The sequence below is a fragment of the Mustela lutreola genome, chromosome 4 (genome assembly GCF_030435805.1).
Source record: "Mustela lutreola isolate mMusLut2 chromosome 4, mMusLut2.pri, whole genome shotgun sequence".
Classification (NCBI taxonomy): Eukaryota; Metazoa; Chordata; class Mammalia; order Carnivora; family Mustelidae; genus Mustela; species Mustela lutreola.
The window spans coordinates 125,825,428-125,846,087 of record NC_081293.1 but is presented as its reverse complement, the minus strand read 5'-3'; the positions used below and the strand labels follow the sequence as shown (position 1 = coordinate 125,846,087).

The window sequence follows — 20,660 nt, the reverse complement described above, 5'->3', positions numbered from 1 at the left end:
GATTTTGGAAATTTGTAAGTCAGAAGTTTGATGGGAAGAGATACTTACCATGAAAGTACGAGCCTTGGACTTGAAGTCAAGAGATTCTGGCTCAAGTCCCAAGTACAGTGGCTGGTTGTATGTTTTGGGCAATTTGGTTGTGTGTTTTGGGCAATTAAGTTAACTTTCCGGCCCTCAGCATTCTATTTCGCAAAGTGGATTTTATGACCAGACCTTTAAGGATCCTCCTTGTCCTAATATCCTTTGAGGAGTTTAGGATGTTAAGTAATATTCAAACTGATTTGATTTTTAAGCTACATTTTGTTTGCAAAACACTTCTTAGAGTAAGTGATTCTCTATTCCATGGGACATGGTTGCAATATAACTAAAACTAGAGTAAGGTTAGGAAATAAATAAGCATTTAGTTTTGTATTGCTGAGTAAGTTGAGAATTTTAAGTAGAGGTACTCCTAAGGCATGAAGTTTCGTTACTTCCTTTGAATGGTGCCTTTGTTCTGGTTACAAACTGAAAAGAGGTGGTGAGTTCCTTCTTTTATTGATGTTTCAGGTTTATAGGTTGCAATTTATTGACTCAGAGGGTCAACACTTCAGTCATCAGGCTCATGGTTAATGGAAAGGAAATGTCTGAAGACTGAAAGATACAGTTGTACCTTCCGACATCCCATAATTTAAAGCAGTCAAGCATTTAATTTTAGAACTATGGGAATTTCATTCAGCTCCTCTACTCTTCTTTTTAAGTGATGAAGTCAAGACCTAGAGGGAATAAGTGATTGGACCAAGGTTATACCTTTACTGAAGAACAGAAATCAGATCCCAGAATGACATTAAAATACCCCCAAAACACAAGATGTTTGCTTTTAGCTGAAAAAAGAAAAAAAAAAAAAAAAGCTTTCAGCTTATCCACACATGGACCACCAAAGGTATATTTAGGGTGCATAACTGCTTAGAAATGACTTAACACCTGCATTAGAAAGGTCATTATGCCTATTATATAAGTATGTGTAAATATAATACTTAAATTCAGCTTAAACAAATATCCTCAGTGGCTGATAGTCTCTGGTATTTTTGGATATTAAAAAGATCTGTTTTCTAGCTTATAATCTTTTAGGAAATACCTATTACAGCAAATGTTTTAATGTTGTTGGCAAGTTGGTCAAGACGATGAATGAAGTGGCCAAGATGTAGAGGTGACAAGTTCTTATCCCAACCCGCCTCTATTGCTGACTTGTGGGCAGTACTGCAAAATGGCCTTGCTTTTTGATGGCTGTGTATTCTTCACAGGCCTGGAAAAGTCATGTGCAAAAACCCTTAGGCATTTTGTAAGAATGGTCTGGAGAGCACCGTGTGTTTGGTGCTCAAGATGGTAGCTACAGTCATTTGAACTGGTATGGCACATGATTAACGTTGCCCCCCAAATCAACATTTAGGGCTTCGACTTTGACGGTAGCTACTTACCTACATGTCTGAAATGAGTCCTGGGGAATTGATAACAAAGCAGGTGTCATTTATTTATTAATTTTAAACCTTGCTTCCCTAAGTCTTGTAAAAACATACTTTATTTTTATTGGGCCTGGATGGTGAATGAAAGCTTCTAAAATTTTGGTAAGATTTTTGTAATGATTTTTTCTCCCTTCTGTGAATTTTCAGAGTTAGCTGCTCTCATCTTCTTTCCCTCCCTCCTCTCTGTTTCTTAACCCTTTTGTTCCAATAATGAGGATCCTTTACTTAGAATCACCATATACAGTTGTCACTTAGGCTCCAGAGGTCTTGGTAGGTTTACTTGCTGAGAATTACTCACTGTCATTACTTAGTAGCTATTGAAAGAAGCTCTTGCAGCCTGTCCTATGCTGAGTAATGAGTTTAATTAAAGTCATTATTCAAGAAGCTTTACTGGGGCCCTTGTGTTTAATCCACAGATTCAAAACGATCAGTGCCAGGAGATGGACACCACTGCAGACAAGTGGGTAAAACTCACAGACAATGGAGAATGGGGCTCTCATTCTGTAAGTCTCTGTTTGTCTTCTCCCCCACCAACCCCCATTCTGCTCCTTCCTTTTCCCAACCTTATAAAAAAAAGTTTATGAGCAAAGAAGAAAAAAATGGTTCATTAATTTAGACAGTTTCTAGTTAGGGAAGAAATTGTCCCAAAGTTCCAAGGACAGGGGCTCTTTGTTCTTTGTCTTAGGTACTTTTTCCTACCTTTCTCTTTTTCCTTAGGCTTCTTTCCCTTCTCTTTCCCATCATACTCCAACTTTCCTCCTTTTCAAAGGGGCATTGACAAGAAAACATGCTATTCAAAGCTAACACGCAGAACCTTGGGGTAGTTTACATATGTTTATATATATGCTTGTCACATAGCCCAAATCAGTGGCTCCTGGCACCGGCAGGATCCTTTGATCCAACCTTCTCTGCAGTCTCCCCACAAGTGACTTTCCAGCTTGTCTTATTGGGAGTCTGTACTGACTCCTCTATTGGACAGCTCTGTGTATCACAAAAGTCAAGCATGGCTGGAGCCTTAATCCGCTTCCTATCTATCTGTTACCTGTCGCTCAAAGCTCTCCCATCTCTGGTCACTTCGAGTAAGGTCACTGCCTAGCCTGCCTCCATAGGACAACTCCAAATGCTTGAAAGCAGTTATCAGACAATGTGGTCCGTGACTCTATTATTACCGGGGACACTACCCCTTTGGAATGAGGCATGGATTTCAAATTTAACTCTGGCTTACAGTAGTTGTGTTTCTGTAGGCAATTGGCTTAATCTCTTTTGTTCTGTTTTTGGCTTCATCTCTCTGAATCTGATTTTGCTTGTAAGAAATGGGAGCGATCCTGCAGGATTAAATGGGAAGATACATGGAAGAGAGCTAGTGTGGTCCCTGCAGAGTAGACTGAGCTGTATGTCAGTAAGCAGCCATCCACCCCCACCTTCGAGTTTAGCCGGGGGGCCTCACTCTTAAGAGGTTAATACAATGTAACCTTTTGGACTGTTTTCTTTCTTTCTTACTTTCTTTCTTTCTTTTTCATCTGTATGCCTGGAAGTGATGCTAGAACCACTTAAGATCCCATTCACCTAAGCATTTATTAAGCTGGGCTTTGAAGGTACAAGTAACCCTTGGCAACAAATACACTTTCTTCACTTAACACAGGGGAAAGTACTTAGTGCATGACTTTTCTGAGTCTCTGGCAGCGTGCAGTACTTGGATATGTTTTAATTTCATACAGCTTGAACTTGGCCTGCCAGAAACTACACAGAAGAATAAGAGTGGCAAATGAGAAACCAAGGAGCCCTTAAATTAATTTGTTGGCTTTGACAGAAACAGCATGAGGTTTATGAGAAACATAGTTTGATAGGTAAATAGAACCATGTGCTGGTGGCCAAGGAAGCAAATATTACATGTAACATCAGTTGTAGTCATTTAAATCATGTTATTTTATAAAGTTCTATTTTTCTCTGGTTGCTGTTGCGGTATAGTTTATTAAAAAATTTTAGAAGGAAGCAAACTCATTCTGTTGCCTTTTTGTTTTCAGAGCCCGGAGATCTACTTATGAATAGTGGCAGTCCATAAATATGTGATTGGGTTGAGTGCCTTTTCACTCTCTGGAATGAATTCCTTTTAAATACAAACCAAAACTTCATGCACATGGTTTAAAAATCATTTTATCTTTTTGTTCAGGCTTAAAGAATTTCCTTTTCTTTCTTTATTGCTATACTATTTTATTGTCAAGCTTTTTTTTTTTTTAAAGGAAAAATGACTACAGCAGAGCTTATATATGAACTAACAGTAGATTTAAGTTCATAGGTTCCTAATTAATGGTGTTTCATGATAACACCTTGAAAAGTATATAAGGGATTAGCTTTGAAGTATGATCGAAGTAGTGTGGTTTATCTGACCCAACTGCCTTGTCTTCCTCTTTACAGGTAATGTTGAAATCAGGCACCAACATACTTTACTGGAGAACCACTGGCATCCTTATGGGTTCTAAGGCAGTCAAGCCAGTTTTGGTAAAAAACATCACAATTGAAGGTATTTCACAGCATTTTTTTTTAGTAGTCACATATCAGAATTTGGAGCTTGTTAAAACACTGATTAAACTGTCGGTTTGGGTGGCTCAAGGGTTTATGGGGCAGGAATTAATACATTAGGCATTGTACATGTCTAGAGATCCTGGTTTTAATTTTGGCAAGTTGACTGGCTTTTTTTTTTTTTTTTTTTTTGTACACTTAAACTAAATTAATTGAATCTGTGTGAAAAAAATAAGCATGATACAATTTCCAGTGTCTCTACATAAAATAAAAGGATCCTTGTTAATAAAACACTATTCCTCATTCAAGAAGTGTCTATTGTACCAGACATTGAGCCCGCCCAGGTCACTGTAAAAGCCACAGAAATAGAAATAAAATAAACTCTTTCTGTCTCCTGAACCTCTTTTGCCTCTCTGAACCATCCAGGCATTTGCTGGCCCAGGAGAGCAGCCAATAAACCCTGGCAAGGTTCATTCTCAATTAGGGCTACTTTTAATTAAACCAGTCATTCTCCTTTATTAATGGCTTATATTTTACTATGTTCTGTACTGGTTCCTGTGACGTTAACTCATTAGTCATAGGGACATCTGCTGGCAAAGGCTGGAATTACAAACCAGAGGAAAAGGCCGTTTGTGCCAGGGTCCGCTAGGTCAGAGGGAGCAGAGTTGTCTTTTGACTACTCAGTTTATAATTTTGTATACCTCTGTCACATCTCACCCTCTTGTTTAAGTGTTTGCTCTCCTTAGGATGTTTAATCTATCCCAGTGTTTTGCACACAGTAAGTGCTTCCTTGGTGTTGAGTGGATGGGATAAAGGATCCTGGCTGACTACTGCTGTTTCTCTCACTTGTGATAGAAGCAGCAAGAAGGTGCTGATGTGCGTCTTGTTGGTGGGTCCTCCCTCCCATGCTCTGTTTTTCATTACCACACAGGGGTGGCATACACGTCAGAATGCTTCCCGTGCAAGCCGGGCACATTCAGCAACAAACCAGGTTCGTTCAACTGCCAAGTCTGTCCCAGAAACACCTACTCTGAGAAAGGAGCCAAAGAATGCATAAAGTGTGACGAGCACTCCCAGTTTTCGGGTAAGACCAGGCTTTGCCAGCTTATGCTCTTTGTTCTTCTCTCTCTAAATTTATGTTTGTTGAGAGTGTAGTGTCTTTAGCCAGAAGTCACACACCAAATGGGGTGGGAAGAGTGTGTCAGAAACCAAGTGTTGAAGGGAATCAGTATTGAGTGGAGAATATACGACTTCTTCTTACCCCTTTGTGAGTGAGTTTCCATTTATCACTTTTTCTGTTCCACACCCCACAGGGATCTATTTCTCCCTGTGCTTTGGTTATATATATACTAATCTAAAAAAAAATCATAATGTAATTTTACATGATTGGCTGGCATAGACGTGTGTTTGGAAAATTTCTATTTATTTCAAATTTACAATGTTCAATGATAATGGAAAAAATCAAATGTCTTATTGGAAAAAATTATGATGTTTCTTGTGTATTATGGGAACATTTGTTGCTCTAGGGTAAATAAAAATGCAGGCTTTTATTTTTCTGAGGCCTAGCTAGTTCTTCCTAAATTCATCTGGTGTAAGGTTATTTTAAATTTTTAGTTGTCTGAGTTTTTTTGTTTGTTTTGATTTTTTGCCTTTTTCGAGAGTCACAACATAAATGACTCATTTCTGAAATGCGTTTCTGTGTTGCAGAGGAAGGATCCAGCCAGTGTGTGGAACGACCTCCCTGCACCACAAAAGACTATTTCCAGATCCATACTCCGTGTGATGAGGAAGGAAAGGTACAGGCTGTGTTCAGTCAACTGCATTCCCTAGTAATCTAACCCTCTTCCCAATTGGAGCAGCCTCCAGTTTGTTCCTGAGACACTTAAATGAGTTGATTTATAACACATGTTTGTAAGTAGGACAGAGGAAATTTAAGAATATAGCTTCTCAATCCTGCTGCCCCGCTTTGATTTTACACTAGTACTTATTAGTACTGTGGGCCACTTATTTGCTCCAAGTCTGCTTTTTCATCTGTAAAATGGGGCTCATATCATGTCTTACTTCACAAAGCTGTGCTGAGAATGTAAGACACCCTCCAGCTGCGGGTCCTGGCGTCATGTCTATCATAGAGCGAGTGCCCCTAAAGGACTGCTATTTTAACACTAAATTTTTAAAAAGATTTTATTTATTTATTTGACACAGAGAGAGAGACACAATGAGAGAGGGAACACAAACAGGGGGTGCGGCAGAGGGAGAAGCAGACTTCCCACTGAGCAGGGTGTGGGGCTTGATCCCAGTACCCTGGGATCATGCACGATCTGAGCCAAAGGCAGACGCTTAATGACTGAGCCACCCAGGCGCCTCGACACTTAATTTTTTTTTTTTTCAAAAATAATTGGGTCAGGAGGAGCACAGCCCTAAAATGTGTACTGTGACTCACAGGATGGAAATATCCTGAAACTTCTCTTTAATTATTTCTTTCCTCAGTCGGTTTGATCAGTAAGAGCCATGCAGCCATAGGCAAATTCAGTTATGGCCGATGCCGGTGTAATTGTGTTTAGAAAATGCAGAGTAATTACCATACAGATGGCACTTTGCCAGAGGAAAAATGCACACACGGGTTGATGCAACCCGTGGTTGATGTGGCATTTTCTGTCTTACAGTGAGCCTGTAAAGTGTATGTCAGTAGGGAAACTGAGATTCAAGTGGCTGCTAGGGCATTTGAGTTGCCCAGTCGGTTAAGCCCTGGACTCGGGTTTCTGCTCAGGTCATGATCTCAGGGTTGTGGGATTGAGCCCCGAGCACCTGACTCTGTGCTCCGAGCAGTTTGCTTCAGGTTCTTTCCCCTTCTCCCCCTGCCCTTCTCCACTCATGCTCTTCCTTTCTGTCTTGTTCTCTCAAAGGAATAAATAAAATCTTTTAAAAAAGTGGCTGGAATGCAGCACTCTCTCCTTGCGTTTACATCTTTTATATCATGGCATTTAATTTCTTGACCTAGTTTGGAGATATATGTACATGTCAGTATTGCTTTTCTTTTCTTCATTTTGTATCCTTAAGTTCTAAGCTGTACTTTTTATATTTGTGTGATTATTAATCTCATCTTTAGTCCTCAAATTATTTTTAGGAATTGTCTTTTGAGTACTTAAGACCAAGATCATTCTAGTATCTGCAGGAGAGCCATTACTTACTCAGAATAATTCTACTTAGAATAATTCAGAGGAAGGACAGTTTAAATTAGTGGAAAATTTTAATAATTAGAAGCATATGTATTATTTTTAATAAGAACAGTAACTCAAAGAGTCATTAAATTAGAAGGAGTTTTGAAGTAAGATCTCAATGGTCCTATAATAATGGCCAAGGAAGGATTATTTCCATTTAGAAAATACATGCAGAGAGCCACTAAGATGAGTTACAGTTTCTTTACCTAAACTTCTTTTAGTTAAACTTGTTTTATTAATAAGTAGGGAAAATTGAATTTTTTTTATTCTCTATACTGATCACTAATTCAGCATCACTGAAGCTTAAATGAATGAGATCTAATATACAAATGGTTCTTGTCTTTGCTGTGGCGAAAATATTCAAAGGTCCTATTTTTATTTTGTCTGTAAGTAGTTTATTACATCTGTGAGTAGTGTGATAAAAATTAGTTCATCTGGGCCTAAAGGGAGTAAAACTATGCATTAAATGTAGAATGTACAGAATACACACAGAGGTGCGTGCATGTGTGTGCGCGCGCATACACACACACACACACACACACACACCTGTCTACACGTAAGCACCCACAGGCATGTTGTGTTCACATGTACACACAAACTACATTTTCCTATTGAGTCTAGGTGAACTCTGAACACGTTCTCAGTATAGAACACATTGCACTTGCTCTCCATCAACTCAGTGATTCTTTAAAAAGTGATTTAAGACTTTTTTCAAGAGAGATGTGTCTAGCTTCAGGAGTTAAAAAAAAAACAATAGAATCTTAATTAACTGATACAGTAGAGAAATGTAGATTATAGATGGGAATTTTAATCTTTTTTCTATTTCTGTTGGTTTCAACCTTTTCATGTGTTCTGGTTTCCTCTTTTAAAATGATATTTTATTCTTGCTTGGCACAGCCTGATGATTTGCTGGTGGCTCAGTGATGTTTTCAGGTCATTCAATGACTGTGGCTCCTTTTGTCCTGTCATCCTCTCTTTGATGTTATTTTCCCCTTGCTTGGAGAGCATCCTCAAGGGAAGCAGCTACTGAGGTTGACAGACTTTGAACATAATCATGTATATGCCACAGGACTGGTACAGGTTTCTCTGCTAATTTGAAGCTCAGGTATTTGATTGCTTCCCCTCCTATAGGGAACATTTTTCAGAAGTATTTTAATTAGTAACGGAAACCCTTCTAATCCTGGTTGAGAGACTCCCATTAACATCATGAAAATTGCGGGGTTTCTACTCACTCATTCATTTATTCAGTGAGTCTTCCTTGAGCACTGGTTATGTTACAGAGTGCTAGGTGATGAGGGCAGAACCAAGGAGAGGCAGAAGAAGAAGGCAAGTGTCTTCATGGAGGGTAGAGCGGTAGTTGCCAATTTTTTATTTGCAGCAGACTCCCATGGAGATTCCTGGCCCCAGTTTTCTGTTTCAGTAGATCTGGGGCAGGACCTGATAATTGATATTGCTCAGAAGTTCCCAGGTAATTCTGATTCTGCTGCTCTAGGATCTCACCAATTTGAGAACAAGTGGTCTGGATTTCAGAGGAAGAGGTGGTCTGTCAAAAGAAAAGAAATTATTTCCAGCTCTAGATTAGTGCTACAGCAGAGAAGTCTCGAGTGTTATGGGGATCGGACCCAGCCTGGGAAGGCTTCAGAACTGTGTGAACTCTTGGCCAAGGTGTGGAAGAAGAGCTTTTCTGGGAAAGGAGCAGGATGGTGATGATCTGATGTGGGAAGGAGCATGGTATAGCTGAAGAGCTAGTAGGGTATGAGTGTGACTGGACTGTGGGGGTGTCGAGGGGGTGGCATTATCTGTATCTAATGACATAGACTCATGCTAGAATGGGGAGGTTTTGTAGTGGTGAGTCACCTTGAAATTTTTGAGTATGTTTTCAAAATGTTCAGAGCCCACTTTCTCCATAAAATGAGATACACTCATATGGATGCATACACATGCACAGATTCAGTGCTTGACATTTGAGCTAAAAAAATCTTGACCTTGGGGAGCCTGGGTGGCTCAGTCAGTTAAGCATCTACCTTCAGATGAAGTCATGATCCCACAGTCTTGGGATTGAGCTCTGCATCAGGCTCCTTGTTCAGCAGGGGAGTCTGCTTCTTCCTCTGCCTGCTGCTTCCCCTGCTTTTAAAATCTTAAAATTTTAAATTTTAAATTTATGCTTTTAAAATCTTAAAAAAAATTTTGACCTTGTTAATGGCCACATAGTCATCGAGAGAAGGCATCTTTTGATGTTAACACCATATTTGACAGAGCCTCTCATGATCTCCGTATGGCTAAGATAGAGAACTGTGGACTAAATGATATAGTTAAGAGGATATATGTCTAATTGAGAAACTATATGTAAAATGTTTGACTTAATAATGTTTGACTTAATAAATGGATATATAGTTGATATTAGTTGAATGTAGTTGATATTAACTAGTTGTGTAGTTGGTATCATGTATTTGTTACAAGAATATAAATTCAATTACATAATTATGCATATCCTAAGTCATACCGAGAAGAATATGAGGACACATGATTACAATCAATATTTGATTTAAAAATCCTCACCTTGCTTGAGGATATTGGGAATAGTATGTTAAGTTGTAGAGCAATAATGCTGGGGAGAATGACAGAAGTAAAATTTAGAGATACTCCAGTGTGCTAGCACATTGAGCTCAAATTAGCAAAGTCAACATTTATTTGTGTCAAATATAGAAGTATTTAGAAAAGAGAAAACATTAACTTGCCAAAAATATTTTGAAGAGAATCTAAGCTTTAGAGCCTGGCTTACCAAGTAAAACAATACAACAGAGATTGATTGATTGATTGATTGATTGATTTTAAAAGATTTTATTTATTTGACAGAGATCACAAGTAGGCAGAGAGAGAGAGAGAAGCAGGCTCCCTACTGAGCAGAAAGCCCGATGTGGGGCTCGATCCCAGGACCCCGAGATCATGACCTGAACCAAAAGCAGAGGCCTAACTCACTGAGCCACCCAGGTGCCCCAAAGCAACAGACATTTAAAGAGGGAAAAAACCTCCCAAGAGTACAAAGGATACTTATCTTTAATTAAGAGGGTTCAAGGCTAAAAAACAAGTTGCTCATTTGTTTATCATATCCACAAAGGTTGTCTTAGATCTGCTCGCAGAAGGTAGAGGGATAAGGCAGTTTTTTCAGGGCATCTGCCACGTATAGACAGGCTTAAGCTTTTATTTATTTTGGGTATGAGAACTCCATAGAAGTAGTAACATACATACATACATACATACATACATGCATTTATCTATCTATCTATCTTTTATTTCAGGGAGAAAAGTAATTCCCTCCCCTGTCCTGACTGTGGACAAATAAAAATTATTATTTTTATTATTATTATGTTCAATTAGCCAGCATAGAGTACATCATTAGTTTTTGATGTAGAGTTCATCAATTCATTAGTTGCATATAACACCCAGTGCTCATCCCAACATCCGCCCTCCTTAATACCTATCGCCTTGTTACCCAGCTCTCCAGCCCCCAGCCATTCTTCCAGTGGTGTGGGATACTCTGGTCCAACAGCTTCATTCACCAGCTGAGCCCTATGGCTGGGCTGCCAGACTATGTTAACTACTTATTCCTATCAGTGTCACACAAATCAGTTCCTAAAGGGGAAAAGATGGTGTTGGTTACCACAGTAAAAAGAGAGTAATTCTGTGCTGGTTCACAGAACTTGCCTACTCTTAAAAAACATGAATAGATCTGCCAAGGTTGTCTTGATGCTGGGAATTCCCACAGAATTTTTTGCACGCCTCTCCTGATATTTTCAGAGTGGTCATAGGTTTACTGGGGTCAGATTAGTAGAGTACCCGGAACGCAGAAGGTAATGAAGCATCTTTTGAATAAATTAATGAATGAGAAAGTTAGTGAGTGAATGTAAACACATTTAGAGAATTGTGTTTTGTCCTTGGCAGAGGGCTTGAGAAAATTTTGACAAACTGGGCAGAATTTAGAGAAGAGAGACCAGGATATTAAACTATTTGATATGAAATATGGTTGAAGTTGCTGGTAATTTTTTTTTTTTTTCAGGTTAGAGAAAAGACCACGGGATGGAAGAATTTGGATCATATTTCTTACATGTTCTACTTGTCCCAAAGAGATTTGATCTCTTCTCTGTGAATATCCATGACATTTCATGTTTCTCTTCGAAGTGATGATGGTGACCATAATTACAGAAACAATAGTGATGGTATCAGTAGCAGAAGCATCAGTCACTTACGTAATTACATGCACCCTCACTGTGTGTGTGCTTGTGTATGCAGACATGGCCTCTAATTCTTTTTTTTCAAAAGCCATGCAATTTAGACATTATTATACCCAGTTTTTAGACAAGAGAACTGAGGCTTAATAAGGTTAAGTAATTTCTGGAAGTTTATAGGTAGCCATAGCCAGTAAGTCTTTAGACTGGAATTCTAACCCTAATTGTGTCTGCTTCCAAATCCAGTGCTTTTGCGTCTTCTTCACATATTTTCTTTTTTTATGTTCTAGCACTTTGTGAACCCATCTTGTCACTATTAGACTGGAACCTCCTTCAGAGCATATTGTCTTGTCAATATTTAAATTCCCCACAGTGCTTTTTTCTATACACAATACGTGCTTAATAAGAACTTCCTCAGTAGTAAGCTGAAGCATTTGATAGGAAATCACAGAAAAGAGGAAGCAGACTTTTCTGTATTATTCCATAAGGGAGAATTTGGGTGAAATTTTAGAAGGTAAATTCCATTGGTGCCTAACGATGTTCAAACAAGCAGAGCTGCCCACTTCTGGAACAGAATGTTTTGTCAAAGAGCAAACTTGCAGCCAAGGCTAGAAGGGTGCCTGCCAGGGCAGGATGTTCTAGAAGGAAGCCTGAAGAGGGGACATTTGACTATATGACTTAGTCATCCCTGAGGCTAGGAAATTGATGGAATATGTCTAGTCCTTTCTTTGTCCTTTAATGAACTTCTCTATTACAAGTTATTCCAAATGTTCAATGTCTCTTATGCAGTACTTGTGAATTACATAGCAAAGTTAAGGTGTAGGGGACATTAAAAAGTCAGGTATAGGGACACACTGGGTATAGTGGGTTAAACCTCTGCCTTTGGCTCAGGTCATGATCTCAGGGTCCTGGGATCGAGTCCCGCATCGGGCTCTCTGCTTGGCAGAGAGCCTGCTTCCCCCCCTCTCTCTGCCTGCCTCTCTGCCTACTTGTGATTTCTCTCTCTCTGTGTCAAATAAATAAAATCTTAGAAAAAAAAAGTCTGGTATAAAAGGATATAGCTCTTAGAACAGCTTTTCTTCATACGCAGATTAAGTAAGTCAAATGTAATTGGGAACTGTTTCTGAATTAGGATGATGGGGAAAGACCATGGCATTTCTCAGTGATTAGGGAGTTCAAATTTGTAGAAATTAAAATTTCATGATAGTCTTCTTTAAATTATTTTTAAAAACAGCTTTATTGAGATTGAATTGTCATATTACACACTGTATCCTTTTAAAGCCTCTGTTCAGTGTTTTCAATATTTTTGCCTCTATCTAATGTTAGAACATTTCCTTGCCTAAGGCCCTGGCTACAGTCTCCAGGACCATGTTCCATCCCCACACTGTCTTCCACATAGAGGAAGAAGAGGGGCTTTGATGCAGTTAGAGATGGAACAAGGATGTAACCACAAGGGAAAAGAGAAAACAGTAGAACCTTCATAGAAAAGAAATCCAAGTGGATGCTGACACATAGACGGTCAAGCTGAGGAGAGTCTTCGAGCGCTTTGGACGTTGAACATGGCTTTGAAGGAGGGAATGGATGCAACTTGGCAGAATGGTGTGGGCCCGTCAAAGAGACAAATCATGAAGGCCTTGTGTCTTGTTTCTGGAAAAGATCAAGGATTGGGAAAGTCAGGAAGGCAATAGCCCACATACAAGTCAGAACATTATAGACTGTAAGGTGGCAGGCTGGAGTGGCAGTTGGTAGACTATAAAGCACATGTCATTTGACTCTGATGAATTCAGCCAGTCTACAGATGTGTAGGGACATTTCAAGGAAGAAAGCTGGCAGCCATGGACAGATACATTCTCAAAATTTGTCTGAATTTTAGTCTTCCCAGTCCTGTAATTTTTTTTTTTTGACATGAGAATTGATACCTACATGTGTTTCTCTAAAATATATTTTATTCATACTTAATATAAAATACTCAAACTCTATAGGTTTCCTCTAATCTTACTCGCAATCTGATAGATTTTGCTCTATTAGGGCTTTTTGGTTTCATAAAATATTTCATTATTTTATCTCGACTTGCCAAAGAATGGGTTGATCGTTGGTTTTTCACCTGCACTGTGAGCCATTTGGTGCTAAGTATCATTTATATTATTATCTTTCTCCAGCCAGCTCCACTTGATAGCATCTGTCTCCAGTAGAAAGAGAGGCATAGACTCAACCTGCCATGTAAATCAAGAGGTCTCATAAATGCAACTTTTACTGTAGAGCATTAGAAATTTGGCTTCTCACTGTTTAAATATTTAAAGGTGGTGCACATTTTCTAATTTTTAAACATTTACTGTGCTTGGATTCAGAATCGTGTGGTCAGCTGACTTGTCAAAAATATATTTCCTTATTTTACTATTTTTACCCTAACTGAACTGACCCTTCTTGAGTGTTACGTCACTCTTTATGAGTTTTGCCTAATTCTTGGGCAAGTTGTTCAACAGCTCTTACCCACAACTTCCTCATTTATAAACTTGAGGACAATAATAACGACTTCCCACAGTGGTGGAGAGGCACACAAGGGGTGCCCCCAAGATCAGTGTGCGTGCTCAGCCTCAACGCCACCCCCACTCCCATGTGAGAACTGCCTATTTTCAACAGTGCAATAGCTCACACCTAATACAATGTGATTTTAATTCATGTCAAAATAAATCAGCAAATTTGTGACTTCCATGGGTGGGAAACTTGTTCTCTCTACTTGCTAAGCTGGATTTTTAGAAAGACAATCCCCCAGATATAATAATGTTTTATTTGCTTAGATTCTCTGAATTTTGTATACCCTTTTACAGAGGAATTGAGAACCCCTTATGGATACAGGATCTAGGTAATTTTTTTTTCAAGCTGTTGAGGAAGCCTCAGCAGGAGCGGCATCATTTTACAGATGGGTAGAGAGGCAGTTGGGTGCAGTGACTGGTTGAACTGTATCATAATGTGGGCCATAAAATAAATGTAGAAAGAGAGTTATAAAAGGAAAAAATATGTTATTTATAATTCTGTTGAGACATCTACCTTTTAAACCATTTCCTTAAGTATCCTTCTTCAGATAAGGTAATTTGCTCTTTCATAAGAGAATACTTGAGAATAAAATTGAGTGGTCTAAAGGGTGTGCTATATTTAATTTCCTATTAACTGAAAATAGCTATAAAGAACTGCCTTTAATTTTGTTTCTCCATCTTCAGTATTAGACTTACTATTGCAAGTTGTTTTAAAGGAGAAAACATTCTTTCATTAGATTATATGCCTAGTGAAGGAAATGGAGTCTCGTTTTAAAAACTATAGTTATGAAAACTATAGCTGGTGGCTCAGTTGGTTAAGCAGCTGCCTTCGGCTCGGGTCATGGGCCCGGCGTCCTGGGATTGAGTCCCACATTGGGCTCCTTGCTCGGTGGGGAGCCTGCTTCTCCCTCTGCCTCTGCCTGCCATTCTGTCTGCCTGTGCTCACTCTCTCTCCCTCTCTCTGACAAATAAATAAAATCTTAAAAAAAAAAAAAAAACTATAGTTTTTCCCTTTGCATTTAAAATACCTTCTTATTTTTACTGAGCATATTGATTTTGTTTGTGAAATGGCTAAACCATTTAATTTTTCTGTTTTCACAAAGAGTAATTTTATAATTGCAACTTTCTGGGTTTGGCTGAGTTATAGCGATCTTGTGTATTTTTTGTCACATAGGGGTGTGTGTATATGTGAGAGAGAATGAGAAGATAAGGCTTAAAAGACTTCTGTCTTTTAAAGTAGAGGTTGTCTTAATTCTGATGGTAGAAGCACTTGCAACAGGTCCCAAAATTAGAAATATTTTAGCTATGGTTCCTGTGGTTTAACATCAGGTTATTGGAAAATATTCAGAGAGCAACCACATGTATTTGTGAAATGCAGGATTGAAATGTGAAGCTAGATATTGTCTTTTTAAAAACGTACACCTTTTCTTTTGTGATCAGATTGTGCAAGGCATGGTGATAGGTGCTGAGGGTGAGAGAGAGGAAGAGAGTACTGAAGGTCTCCAAACGGAAAAAGGCAGTCTGCCCAGACACCTATGTCATTAAGGAATACAGTGCGTGAGTGGCTGTGAGAATGAGATTATGGGATTATGTTATAATCCCGTATCTATACTTTGAAGTGGAATTCGATGATGATGAATGTGCTGATGGATGCTGTAAGGCCCACCTGTAGCTCATAGTAAAACATGTGGAAGTAACGGCCATTCTCCCAACCAAAGGTTTTTTCTTTTTATCTCATTCTGTTACTAATGGTTTAGATTCTTTTCACCTGGCCCTTCTGTTCTTTCACTATTTGACATTTCCTAGGCTTTCTGTTTAATGTTTTTATTACTGAAAAGTTAAAGCAAATAAAGCATCTTATATGACCTGCAAGCTTTTTTTTCCCCCCCGCAGACGCAAATTATGTACAAGTGGATAGAGCCCAAAATCTGCCGGGAGGATCTCACAGATGCTATTAGGTTGCCCCCTTCTGGAGAGAAGAAGGACTGTCCCCCTTGCAACCCTGGATTTTATAACAATGGATCATCATCTTGCCATCCCTGCCCTCCTGGAACATTTTCGGATGGAACAAAGGGTAGGATGCCAGTTGGATCGTTAGCGAAATAATCTTGCTGGACTATTGTGACATTGTTCTTCATTGCTTTTACATAAGACTTATTTATAAAACATACCTCACAGAGACTGAAGAAGAGTTGAGAAATATCATAATGAATTGTGAGGTGTCAGTGCCTTCTTTAACATACCACAAGGATAGTTTTTTCTAGGCATTTTGTGTAATATGTGTAATACCCTCATCACTGGATAACTCACTCTGCCTTTGAATGTTGATTAAAAAAAATTCCACCATAGGGAGGCCTGGGTGGGCTCATTGTTAAGCATCTGCCTTCAGCTCAGGTCATGATCTCAAGGTCCTGGGATCGAGTCCAGCATCGGGCTCCTTGCTCAGCGGGGAATCTGCTTCTCCCTCTCCCTCTGCCCAACCTGGCTCCTCCCTCCCCCACTCATGCTCTCCCTCTCTCTCTTAAATAAATAAAATCTTAAAATAAAATCTCAAATAAATAAAATAAAATCTCAAATAAATCTCAAATAAATAAAATCTTAAAATTAAATCTTAAAAAAAATTCCACCATATTAAGTGTTAAGGATAGGCACTCTTTTCCAGTGATATATTTATGCAAGTATAAATTATAATCTCTTCTAATTCAGCTTTGGAATCATAAATTATGTTTTGTGCTATAGTAATAGCAAAAAATTACTTGTTTTGAACATATGGCAGTGAAGATAGTCTCTTAATTTTTCAGGATGTACAGTTGAGAAAATGTTAGTGCTTATCAAATAATATAGGAAGTGCTGCAGAGTTTGTTTTAATTTTGATAGACAAAAATTACAATGTATTTCAGTTGTGGTCGTCTCTCTTGAATATAGCCATGCCATCTGCTTACTACCCAGAGCCTTTGATAGATAGCATAAGAGGGACTTAAGAGTCTGATTAACTTGGTTTTGAATCCACATACAACAGGCAGCCATTAGTGTGATTAATCCAAGTTCCTTAAATCTTTTGAACCTCAATTTTCCCACCCTTAAAATTGTGAGTAATAATATCTAGCACGTATTCTTTGAACAGGTTATGTAAAAATGTGTCTAAAGTACTCTGGTATCAATAAGTGTTTGCTCAGTGAACATTTCTAATGACATGATTAATGCAAGTGTGTTGGATAAATTCTACTATCTCTCCTTCCTGCATTCCTCTCTGCTAATTAAAGTTTAGTAGTATTTAGAACAGAGAAAGAGGAAGATGTCCAAATGCAATTTAACTGTAATTATCTCCTTCACCTGTCTCTCATAGAATGTAGGCCGTGTCCAGCAGGAATGGAGCCTGCGCTTGGATTTGAATATAAATGGTGGAATGTCCTTCCTGGCAACATGAAAACTTCCTGCTTTAATGTTGGTAATTCAAAGTGCGATGGAATGAACGGTGAGTTCAGAATCGGCCTCCTGGACATATTGGGTCATAGAGACTTTTGGGCCCAGCTCTCTAAAAACATACCAAGTGTGGGTATGAGGAACTTCGTTCCTGTCCATTGGCTACTTGACTGCCTTCCAGCCCTCACATGGAAATGGTGAACGGGATGTCACAACTAGTTGACTTCTCTGTAACAGTATGAACTATTTTGCATTTTTTTGGAGTCAGCTTTGAAGTAGATATTCAGGCTCACCATTTATGGTTATAAATGTATTTAGAGTAGCTCACCAAGGGATGTAATGAAATCCATGTCACTTGCCATTTCGAAGAACAGAATGACAGCATTTCTGTCAGCATTGAGTCTGACTCAGGACTGAGCTGTATTGAGAGGTGAGGTCAGCTCTAAGTCCTTTTCCCTGTGAAATCTGTGATTGTGTGTACAAAATATATGTAAGCCCCACTTAGTGTAAACTTGAAAATGTGACAGAGTTTTATAAGATTGTGGCTGAATTTTATTTGTTCCAATATTTTAAGACCCGAGAAAGGCTAACACTTAGTTTTCTGCAGTATTTCCTGGTTGAATGAGTGACAGTATCTATATGTGTATTTTTTCTTTTTTAAAGAGATTTTATTTATTTATTTACAGACAGAGATCACGAGTAGGCAGAGAGGCAGGCGGGGGGGGTGGGGAAGCAGGCTCCCCAACGAGCTGAGAGCCCGATATGGAGCTCGGTCCCAGGACCCTGAGATCATGACCTGAGCTGAAGGCAGAGGCTTTAACTCACTGAGCCACCCAGGCACCCCATACATGTATTTTTAAACTTAATGCTAGGAGTAGCTGTTTACAAATACTAGGGTTTTATACCAAAATGCATCCTTTTACTTTCATCATCTCATTAGCAATTTTAATGAGAATACTTTTTCTCCATATTACATTTTGTTGTTTTAAAAAATTGTTTTAAATTGCTTCTGTTTTAAGTCAGTACCTATCTGAAATAAGTATACTGAGGATGTAGGAAGTGAGGTGAACACATGAAAACGAAGATTGAAAAATAGTAGGTCCTTGAATACTTCCACTTCTAGGAAGTTATCCTAAGGGAGAAGAAGAAAAAATACAGTAGTAATTACTTGACCATGAGGGTTTATGTTCCTAAAAGATCCCATGATTGAATTCTAAGTTGAAGAAGTTAAGACATATGGAGGAAAAATAAGATTGGGAAGGCCAGGGAATTGAAAGAACTCGTGAAAGCATCGACTGTGTGTGTGTGTGTGTGTGTGCGTGCGCACGTGCGCGCGTGTGTATTCACTTACTAGTAAAGATTATCTGGAACTTTTACTTGATCTTTTGGAGAATTTGGTCTAACTCTCATGATAATACTCAATGGTAGCCACTTGCTTCCTCCTTTACTTAGAGGCTAAAATGTACATTTTTTATAGTTTTCAGAAATGTTTAATTGTTAATTTGAAAAATAGACATCTCTTCACTATTAGTGTGTGATATTAGAATAACAAATAGTCATGTGAAAAATATAATACAAAAATGAAGATACAAGGTGATGTGTATTTTTATGCCTGGACAGTTCAGTATACAGCTTTGAGAGGAATCGCACTGACAAGAATGGGGACCAGGGGCTCCTGGGTGGCTCAGTGGGTTGAGCCACTGCCTTCAGCTCGGATCATGATCTCAGGGTCCTGGGATCGATGCCGCATCGGGCTCTCTGCTCAGCGGGGAGCCTGCTTCCCTCTCTCTCTGCCTGCCTTTCCGTCTACTTGTGATTTCTCTCTGTCAAATAAATAAATAAAATCTTAAAAAAAAAAAAGAATGGGGACCAAAGTGAGAGGCCCAGGAATAGCCTGTGTCATGAGGGGCTCACCCAGTCACGGGTTTAGGTGGATGTGCTTTAGCTAGCTTGACTGTGTGACTTGGAGTACGTGGAGATTCATGTCTTCTCAGTCTGAATTGTACATAGTTGCAGACCAGATACACAGAAGTACATCTTCATGTATTGCAAGTTTGCCTTAAAGTTACCCATAGTTGGAGACAAGTTACTGTTTATGCATGAAGATGTTCAGTGAGCATTATCTGTAATAACAGAAATTGAAATAGTCTAAATATCCAGCAGAAGATTATGTTTATGAAAGTTATGCTGTACTGATAGAAGAAATATTATGCAAATATTTAAAATGGCAGTCATCTGGAAAACGATTTGACAGTGTTTCAAGAATTTTGAATGTTCTTCTTCAACCCATTTATTCCATTTCTGGGAATTTATACCTGGGTAACAATGTAAAGATGTAAAGAAAGAAATTATGGAAAAATATGTTAACTTTAGTGCTAATTAAGAGGAAACAAACTAGATTTTCAACAATGGGATGTGATTAAATTAAATTATGTAATCATGGAACCTATTGTTAAATCATTAAAATTAGATGTAGTAAGGATTTTTAATGGGAAAATATTTTCAAAATAACACTAATGAGAAAAAATTCAGAAGATAGTGCTAAATAAAAAAACCAGAAAATAGAGTATCCATTAAAATCTAAGGTATGTTAAAGTGTGCACTAAAAAATGATGGAAAAGAAATACATTGAAATGTCAAGAGGCTATCACTTGGAAGTGGGAAGTTACAGGGAAGTATGAATTGCTTCATATTTCTTTGTTTAGTTTTGCCATATTTAACAAATATTCCTCTTTGATTCACATTGTTTTTCAAATCACCATAACAGCACAAAACATTGGTTTAAAAATATATCTATTTTACCTAGTAATTCTTTCACTGAGATTCTTTTCTAAAAAATACAGAAAAACTTTACCCAAAATAAGTTTATTATTACTTTGCCATTTATAGCACCTAAGAGGTAAAAACAATCTAAATGGTTAAATTGGGTGTGTGGTCAAAGGAGGTAAGTCCGTTAGTGTGATTGGTAAATTATGGATATTAATTATATCCGTCTACATGATAAACTATTAATTCAGTCATGAATATGTTGGTGAAGTATTTATGCATAAAAATGCTTATGCAATAATGTTAACATATAAAACCATGACACTAAATGTTATCAACAACACAATCTCAAAGATGTAAAAACCTATGCATCCAAAGATAATGAAAGGAAACTACTCAAAATATAAGCAGTGGTTTTATTCTGGGTAATGGGGTTAAAAGTAAGTGTAGTCTTCATATTAAAATTTTTCTGTG

General features: G+C 38.3%; 1 protein-coding gene across 1 annotated transcript in view; it reads left to right on the top strand.

Annotated features, from left to right (window-relative positions):
• Positions 1-20,660, top strand: part of ELAPOR2 (endosome-lysosome associated apoptosis and autophagy regulator family member 2) — a 181,918-nt gene that overhangs the window by 108,512 nt on the left and 52,746 nt on the right. Inside the window, exons 5-10 of the mRNA XM_059170988.1 lie at positions 1,916-2,002; positions 3,915-4,020; positions 4,951-5,103; positions 5,727-5,815; positions 15,891-16,071; positions 17,344-17,472. Of these exons, the coding sequence (XP_059026971.1) occupies positions 1,916-2,002; positions 3,915-4,020; positions 4,951-5,103; positions 5,727-5,815; positions 15,891-16,071; positions 17,344-17,472 (745 nt within the window). The remainder of the gene's footprint in view (positions 1-1,915; positions 2,003-3,914; positions 4,021-4,950; positions 5,104-5,726; positions 5,816-15,890; positions 16,072-17,343; positions 17,473-20,660) is intronic.